This window comes from Trichechus manatus, unplaced genomic scaffold (assembly GCF_000243295.1).
Source record: "Trichechus manatus latirostris isolate Lorelei unplaced genomic scaffold, TriManLat1.0 scaffold00202, whole genome shotgun sequence".
Lineage (NCBI taxonomy): Eukaryota > Metazoa > Chordata > Mammalia > Sirenia > Trichechidae > Trichechus > Trichechus manatus.
In genome coordinates, this window is record NW_004444138.1 from 2,789,132 (window position 1) to 2,799,209 (window position 10,078).

At 36.5% G+C, this 10,078-nt stretch overlaps 1 protein-coding gene across 1 annotated transcript in view; it reads right to left on the minus strand.

The window, feature by feature from the left end:
- Nucleotides 1-10,078, minus strand: part of DSCAM (DS cell adhesion molecule) — a 987,413-nt gene that overhangs the window by 101,128 nt on the left and 876,207 nt on the right. The window contains exon 21 of the mRNA XM_012558972.1: nt 390-543. Within this exon, the coding sequence (XP_012414426.1) occupies nt 390-543 (154 nt within the window). The remainder of the gene's footprint in view (nt 1-389; nt 544-10,078) is intronic.

Below are 10,078 nucleotides of genomic sequence, written 5' to 3' on the forward strand. Positions count from 1 at the left end.
TCATTAGAAGAATAGTCAATGGTTTTCTTATATTTGTAACTTTCCAAATTCCATAGACCAAAAAATACACATTTCTTTTTAACAAGTATGATACGTGACTTTGATGAAAGCAGAACTTTCTTGGGAAGCTCCTATATGGTGATGTTCACCTACCCAAAGTGGTGAGTGAGAGTTCCTTTTCCTGATTTTTGTGAAGACACTTGCAGATGCAAAGCCACTCACCCTTAGTGCTGTGTTCACTTATAGGGGAGTCCTTTTCTGATTTGTACAAAAGCACAGTGCTGGTTAGCAGCAGCCCTATTTTGGGGCTAAAATGTGATAACATTTGATGTTAAATAAAAAACAGTCAAATTACAATGCGAAATGAGGGCCTTACTACTGTGGCACACCTTTAGCTAATGGCTCCACTGTGATGATTTCACTGCTGTTGCCTCTGCCAGCTGAAGTCACAGCCACCACCCAGACGCTGTACTGACGATTCCGACTCAGGTTAGGAATTCTGTAGGAAAATGAGTCAGGAGAGGCTTCAAACTCGCTGATAACCTGTGAGAGGAGACATAAATGTTCCCAAATTCAATGAGGTAAATGGCACAAATAGGTTTCCTAAAGAAATGGTTATTAACATGTTACCACCAAAACCTTATCTGGTATAACAAATAAAAACCACTACTAATCCCCTTAAAAAAGACTAGAATTTCAGTGTGGAAAAAAAAAAATAATGGTGATTTTAGTTGGGCCATAGTTTACATTTCTCTATGCAGCAGCTTTGGGAGCCACCAATGAGTACTTTAATTGGTGAGTAATTTAAGCTTTTCAATTATTTGTGACAACACTTCTGTTTTCAGCCAAGATGGAATAAGAACCATATTTACCCTCTCATGTGAAACAACCAAGGAACACATCAAATACATGAAACAACAATTTGAAAGGCATCTACATCAGGCAACAAAGAACAGCGATTCTTGAAAGATAGGAAACAAATTAGGTCAGTCCTGCAAATACAGCGTACATTTTAGAGAGAATTTCTAGGCCGCAGCACAGAGAGGAAAACCCAGGAGGAGCCCAGCACTTCCTCCTGGATGGGGTCCATATTCCATTCTCAGACAGGAATGAGAACACTGGGCAGGAAGTTAGAGTTTGTAGGACAGAACACCAAAAGGGAAAGCTACACAGAGAAAGAACACAAGAGATGTTCAGCAGAGTCCCAAGTCCCACTTGGGTATTTAGTGGAGTGCTGATCCATACATACATATAGGCAAATTACATGAAACCAGGGAAAAAAATCTCTGAAAGAATCAAAGGTAATAGTACCCAGCACTCACACACGCCTGGCAATAGTACCTGTTCCTATCAGCCAGTTTAGAAAATCTCAAGATTCATGGGGTGTTGGGTATAATACATAATGGTCTTAACTTGATGGTAGGGAATAATTAGCTCTAGATTGAGCACTGTTCTGATCCTGCCTAAAAATCTTAAAAGCAAGATTCAGAAAGCTAAAACTGTAACTAAGTAACTATATCCCAGAGTAAAGGTTAAGACTATTTACAGGAATAAAAATAAAAACAAAATAAAACAATCCAGCATCAAACAAGATAAAATTCATAAGTTTGACATCCAATCAACATTTTCCAGGCATGAACAACCCAATTGCCCGTCAACAGATGAATTAATAAACAAAATGTGACATAGCTATACCATGGAATATTATTCGAGAATAAAAAGTAAATGAATTCATGTTACAATATGAATGAACCTTAAAAACATTATGCTAAGTCAAAGAAGGCATTCACAAAAAATACACATTTATAATTCCCTTTATATGAAATGTCCAGAATAGGCAAATCTACAGAAACAGAAGGTAGATTAGTGGTTTCCAGGGACTAGAGGTAGGAGAAGAGAATGGGGAGTGACTGCTAATGAGTATGGAGTTTCTTTCTGGAGTGATTAAACTGTTCTAAAATTAGATAGTGGTGAAGGTTGCACAACTCTGTGAACATACTAAAAACCACTGAATTGTATACTTTAAAAGTATGAATCTGTGATTTTATATAAATATATATATGAAAACCCAGACATACGAAGAAGCAGGAAAGTGTGAATCATAATGAAGAGATAAAATAATAAATTAAAACTGACACAGAACAGACACAGATATTAGGTTTAGCAGACAAGGGCATTACAACTGTTATCATAACTGTATCCATTCAAAACATTAAGTAGAAACATGAAAGATATAAAAAGACACAAATCAGACTTCCAGAGATGAAAAGTACAGTGCGTGAGATGAAAAATAAATTGGATAGGATTAAAAGCAGATTAGATATTGCAGGAAAAAAAAATATTAGTGAACTTGAACACACAGTATTAGAAACTATCCAAAATGAAACACAGAAAGAAAAGAGAATTAAAAAACAAACAAACAACAACTCAACAGGGCATTAGAAAGCTGTAGAACTACAACAAACAGATTAATATATGCTTAACTGGAGTCAGTCAAGGAGGGGTTGGAAAGAGGACACAAAAAATGTTTGATGAAATAATGGCTGAAAATTTTTCTAAATTGATGGAAACTATAAACTCATAGGCCAAGAATCTCTACGAACCCTCTATGAACCACCCCCCACCAAAAGAAAACATGAATAAAACTACACCAAGGCACAGTGTAATTATATATATCAAAAACAGTGATAGACAGAAAACCTTAAAAGTAGCCAAAGAAAAGACATGTTACATATGGACCAAGAAAGATAAGAATGACAGCAGATTTTCTGTCAGAACAATCCAGCAAGAATACAGGGAAGTAACATCTTGAAAGTACAGAAAGAAAGAAAAAAAAAAATATATATATATATAAGCCTAGAATTCTATATTCAGCAAATATATATATATATATATATATTTCAAAAATGAAAATGAAATAGACTCTTTCAGGTGTAAAAGAAGCTGAAGGAATTAATTACCACAAGAAATGTTAAAGAAAGTTGTTAGGCAGAAGGAAAATAATACTAGATAGAAACATGGATGTATACAAAGGAAGGAAGAGCACCAGAAATGGTAACTACATACATAAATATATGATTTTTCTTATTATTTAAATATCTTTAAAAGATAATTGAGAGTTTAAAAATAGCTTTGTCACATGGGGTTAATAACACGAATAAAAGAAATGCATAAACAATGGCACAGGATTGGGAAAGGAAAAGTGGAAGTATACTATCTTAAGGTTTTTATTCTATATGTGAAGTATATAATATCACTTTAAACTAGACTGTGATAAGTTAAAAGTGTATGCTATTTACCTTAAAGTAATCACTGAAATTATAATATAAACAGTTATAGCTAATAAGTCAACAAAATAAATAAAATGGGATCATAAAAATTCAATTAATCCAAAGAAGGCAAAAAAAAAAGTAAAAAGGGGATGAATGTTGTAATAAAAAACAAGTAGCAAGGTTACAGATTCATGCCTAACAAAATCAACAATTACATTAAATGTAAATGGTCTAAAATATCGCAATTAAAAGGCAGAGATTGTCAGACTGGATACAAAGTAATATCCAATTATATGCTGCCAACAACAAATATGCTTCAAATGTAAAAACCCAAATAGGTTAAAAATAAAAAGGTAGAAAACATTAACCACAAGAAAGCTGCAGTGGCTATATTACTATCAGATAAAGTAGATTTAATAGTAAATAATATTACCAGTGATAAAGAAATTTATTTCATAATAATAAAGGGGTCGATTCATCCAGAGGACATAACAATTCTAAACACTTATGCATTTAATATCAAAGCTTTGAAATATACTAAGCAAAAACTGATAGAACTTCAAAGAGACAGACCAATATGGGTTACTTTTGTTCCTTAAAGAAGCCACATGAAGCAGGTAAGACTGATATTAGATCTATTTTACAGATGAGGAAACTAACGTTCAGAGAGAGTAAGTGACTCACTGAGGTGACAAGGACAGACAAGGAGCAAAGAAAAATGCTTAAGCTCAGCGCTTCTGGTTCCAAGTACAGGGATGTTTCCTCACATTCAACGTTGCCAATCATGAGTGGTCAAATTCATGAAAGACTTACTTTTATCTTTGTTAGGTAAGTAAACCTTATGTATGTTAGTAAGCTGCATAAATTGGGATACCAGCTCCGCAACTGAACAGGAGACTCAAATCTTAACTATACTTCTTAATTGTCATAAAATCCTATACACCCTCCATAAATAGTAACGTTAGAGAGTTATTCATTGTCAAATATTTAACTTATACATACATAGAATTGGATGATGAAAGGGAGACTACATAGCCCTTACACACGTTCCTTAGATGCATGTTATGCACTTTAGTGCGCATTTGTGTGTGTGTGTGCGTGCATTTTCACTCAGTGCCCCGCTGCCCCCCACATATGCTACTCTTGTCCTTTCTTCAGAGAATCATGGACAAACTAATCCCTCCAGAAGTTCAGAAGGAGTTTGGCTTGATTCCTGGCAAAATGAGGAGATAATCCCATGACTGTATGTGTTTGTATTCTGTAATGTTCCAAGTCTATGTTGTTGCCAAATTAATTTGGCAAAGCTTAATGACGTGCAAATTATAACAATTGCTCTTAGTGAACATTAAGCATCAACAAAGAATTAAAATATATTTATAAAATAAGGATTTTCTGTGGAGAGTACATAGCTTTTACTTAAATTTCAATGCGTATCCTATGAGGAACAATGGATTCTTTATTACCTCCAAAATACACACATTTTTATTTAATCTTTACCTGCAATGCAAGGCATGGCTAAAATCAACAATACAATTTCTTATGCAACAATATTTGTATCACCATTTACATAGAAGGTTAACCAAAAGCATAATTAAAAAAGGATTTAGTTACAGAAATTTCCTCCAATTAGAAAGACATTTCTCTACAGTTTAAGATGGAAAATAACCAGAGTTAAGCTATTCAGTGATTCCGACTGATTATTTGAGAAAGTTGGTTTCACTGATGTTATCACCCTCTGATGCCACTACAGGTAGTCCCTGAATTACAACGGGGTTCCGTTCCAACAACTCCATCGTTTAAGTCGGTTCTGATGCAAGTCAAATACTTCATTTTATTATTATTATTGCCTTTTATTATCAGTATCTTTATAACTCTGACCTTTATTTGTCTTTGGGGGTTGCATGAGAATGATAACTTTGGCAAATTATATGCTGCAACACTGTATACAGTACATATTACTAATGATAAAATGTACAAAAAAAAGGGACGATCATAAGCGCAGTTCGTCGTAACTCAAATGTGTCGTAAGCTGGGGACTACCTGTATATTCCCCTCATAACTGCCATAATCAGGCACCATTTTCCTGGTCTCAGTATAACGGCAAGCAGCAAGTTGCCAAATGAACAATTTAAACAATTGAAGAGTTGATTCATTTTCTTTATAATATATGTAACTGGATATTAAATGTGACTTTTCCTGTGGTCTTGAAGTTTTAGCAATTAACTAAAAGGGTGAAAATAGTCTCAAAGATACTAGTATCTCTTTTCTTAATTAGAGATGTTAGACCACCTATGCAGGAATTGCTGGTTCTGATGTCTTGCCAATCAGCCTTCCTTGAACTCTATAAGAGGTTAAGTCAGGAATAAGGAATTTTGTTGAGAGGTATCTGTGTGCATTTCCACCTAGACTCTGGGCTCTATGAGACCAGTCAGAGACACTGGAGTCTGAAGGACATAGAGATAGGTAGCTAAAGTCACACCTGAGAAGGCTAAAAGCTACCCATAGTGTCAGGGGCTGGCCATCACTTCCAGAGTTTGTTGGGGTAATTTTATGTGTCGACTTGACTAGGCTCTGATTCCCAGTGGCTTGGCCAGACACTGGTTCCTGTTCCATAATGCAGTGCAACGCAATCACTTTCTGTGATGCGATCAACCAATCAGTTGAAAGGGGAGTTTCCTTGGGTGTGTTGTCTGCCTCCAGAATAGATTTAGATATTTTGGCAGAGCCTACTCACTCTCTAAACCCTGTACTCTTCTTGCCCTACCTATGGATCTTGGGACATGAGCCTGCAGAAGTCTCTGGACTGCTGCCTGCCCTACAAATTCTGCACTTGCCAACCATCCCCTACCCCCACCCCTGCACAATCTGGTGAGTCAGTGAGTCAGCAGAGGTCTCCAGCCTTCCACCTGACCTACACACTATGGATTTGGGACTTGTCAGCCTCCACAACTTTGTGATATATTTCCTTGAAATAAATCTCTCTCTCTCTCTGGCTCTGTTCTCTAGAGAACCCTAAGACACAGGGTAAGGATGCTTACACATGGACCCTGTAGGACAGAGTAACACTGGATGTCTAGAGTGGGATCCCTGCAGGCAAGAGATGCCTCTAGTAGAGGCATGTACTGCATATTATATAATATTTATTTCAAACTGTATCACTCAGCTATGGATGGTGCATAATTCCACCATAATAACAATGTTGAAAGGAGGTGACAGGCAAGAAAAAAAAGACATAAATGGAAAAAAAAAATAATCAGCTCATTCAGTGTCCTAAATAAATAAACAAATAAATAAATAAGATAAACTCATCATCATTAAGTCGATTCCAACTCACAGTGACCTTGGAGGACAGAGTCTAACTGCCCTGTAGAATTTCCAAGGCTGGACTCTTTATGGAAGCAGATTGCCATATCTTTCTCCTGTGGAATGGCTGGTGGATTCCAGCCTCTGACCTTGCTGTTAGCAGTGGATGCTTAACCAGCGCACCACCATGTCTCCTTCCATTCAGGGTAGGGAGGTCAAAAATATTTGTTCTAAGAAAGAGGGATAGTGGATATGGCTTTCTTATGAAACATTTTCCTCAATATTTTAACATGAGATACAATAGTGGTGATTATATTTACATTTCATGAATGTTCTTTTTATTGGATATCAGATTTTTTTAACACAATGATCTAACAGTGTTGAAACTGACTTGCTAATTTCTACACGCTTTTCATTATGTGACCTTCCATCATAAATAGTGGGAATATTCAAAGGATTGATTTTATTTCCAGATTTCTCCTGATATATTAGCCATGTTGACACATCAAAGACTTTGATGTATTAAACAAAGATGAAGGGAATAGAAAGGAATAAAGTAGAACTTCACTTTCAAGGGCAATGAGATTTAAAAAAAAAACGTAGTATAAAGAAAGACAAACTCACAATATCGCTTCTTAACTCCATTAGGGATTAGTGAACCAAATATGGTGAAAGGAGAGATTTGTGGGGAGAAGAGAAATACGGTTTTCTCAAATATTTAATTTTCTTCTGGTAGATTTTCAACTGTCTAGTCTTGTCTGCTTCTGAGTTATGACAGTGATGTTAGCCATTCTAGAAAATATTATCTTGTCTGAAGTGTGAATTAATTTTGAGTGGGTTACTATAATTGGGCTAAACATTAGTTTTAAGGGAAGACTTAGTCATTTCATGCCCGGTGGAAATACAGAAACAATCAACATTAAGCTAGTTCTGGGATGAGGCATGACTTGGGTAACTTAATGGGGAACTCTGCCTCACAGCTCATTTCTGAATCTACTCTGTGCCTGACACGATAGCACAGGGGCTGGGTTCCTAATTACTCAGCACCTATCATAAATTCCTATTAGCCATCTTAGAAGAAACTATGTTCTTTCTCATCTTAAAAGTATTTAAACATGTTGATTCTATCAGAATGCAGAGTTAACCTAACATTTATTATTAATTGCTTCTCAGTTGGAATGGCTCTAATTGGTGACCAAGTAATTTATTTCTTGGTCCCTCAGAGATTGCAGAATAAGAAGAGAGGGGTTCATTCAACTCTCCAGCTGACCATATGCACCAAGGATAATCCGTAGTGTTTTTTGGGGAAGACTGGTATTCTGTTTGAGGAAACATATTTAAAATATAAAACATTCGTGTAGTTTATCTAATGAATTATTGCAAATGCTGTGCTTACAAATCAAATGTTCATGTTGTTCTTCCATGCTCCCACATAGCTGGGGTGCCATGCAAACTGCACTGGAGGTATGAAGATGTCAGAGGCAATAGTCATGATCATGGTAGGTGTTATAGGACACTGTGGGCCAGCCAGATAAACTCTCTGTACTAAGTTCTCTCCTTTGGGCTGTGGTACAGAAAGCTATGCAGAAGCTCTTAGCGCCATGTCTAGTAATAGTAATAGCTCTATAAATATTTGCTGAGTTTGAATTCATACTAATTTATTGAGTTCAATTCCTGAGTGTACACTATAAGGTAAGCTCCTGGCATCTAGGAACGAGAAACAATCATGACTTGATCATGGAGGATTTGTCAACAAATGAGGCACAATAGTATTCTGACAAAGTCCTACTAAAATCTAGAAACAAAATCATGTGATTCCCCTTTCTAAAACTTTTCCTGTCACTGTTGAGGCCATGGGTTGATATTTCAAGATGCTTAGAAAAATAAACCAAAAATTCATGAATTTGTGTTTAAAAATTATAGTAAGTTTTTACAATACTTTTGACATGTTTGCCTACCCGAAAAGTATACTGAGAGTGGGAAATACAGATAATGGTATAAACCTCGTGACTCACCCAAGCCACGCAGCTCACACTTCAAGGGTTCTGCTTTTCTTTGTTGTATTGTTTTTGGTCTGGTGGACAGAACCATAGATTTCTAAGAAACTCGACAGCATCCTTGTCAAAAGTGTGTAAGGATTTCCAGAAAGTTATTCTTCTCCTAGTGGTTCAAGGTCACCCTCTGAAGAGTCTGGGAACAGCGTCTTCTAGATCTAGCCTCATTCCAGAATTATTTTTGCCTTGTGATATTAATGTACTATTCTTCCTTTCATCTTTCAGATACCTTTTGCTAGCAAATAAGACAAAATTAACAACAATGAGCTATTTTAAAATGCTCTTTAGCAATTTGTATAAAACTGGATGTTTATCCAATAATTGAGGTCCCTGAGTGGCACAAAGGGTTGCACTTGGCTACTGGCCAAAAGGTTGGCAGATCAAACCCACCCAGAAGCACTGCAGAAGAAAGGCCTGGCAATCTGCTTCCAAACAAATTACAACCAAAAAAAACCCTATGGAGTTCAGTTCTACCATCAGTTGGTATGGACTGGACAGCCACTAACAACAACATCCCCCAAACTGGTGACTTCATTTCCAAGTTCCTCCCACTATTTAGCTCACAGTAACTGCTCAGTAGATGGATTTGTAGAATCTTCTCTAATACCCTCGATCAGGTGCTACGCCATATTTGCCCTTTGTTAACCTGTCTTTTATGGTCCTTAATGTTTTCTACTTTGGGTTATGGTTTTGCACCTTCTGACCTTCTCTCTCTGCTGTGTTCAGGCTGTCAGAGGGTGGGCCCGTGCCCCTCCCTTCCCTGTACTTGCTTCCCACGGACTTGTTCAGAGCGTTGCACGGGGTTGGCACCCACTAAACTGGGGTGGGCTGAGAACACACTCGCTGTACTGAGGTGAGGTTAATCACAACCGAAAAACTTGGTGAATATGACAGAAATAAAACCTGTGGAGACAGACTGTGGGGTCACAGGCTGCTCAGATCAAATTATTCAGCGTGTCAGGTTGATGAGAAAAGAATACCACTTTCCACAATTTCAATTAAATTTTTAATGACAAACTAATTCTATCAAAGAAATATTGCAATGCTGCCTTACAAAGCTCTGGTATCTAATTATTAAAATGCAATTTTAAATAACCTGAATGATTGGATGTTGTAGATAGAATGTTTACACTGTGATTAAAAACAAAAACAAACAAACAAAAAAAACAACAAAACACCTCCTCCAAAACAGAATAAACAAAATGGATAGCTCTTTTAATTATAAGGTAATGGCAATTTCAGAACACTTTAAACCTTTCTATTTAGTGGCCTCGATTCCATGAATAGTCAGCAGTTAGCAGGATCAACTTAAGATTTGTCTTTGTTGTTTAATTCCTATGTATAACACATTTAGATCTGATTTCCATTTTATTCCACTCACTTTTTTAATCTGTAAAATAAGATACTGTTGTAACTCAAAGACCTTCCTAAAGGGATGGACTGGGGAGG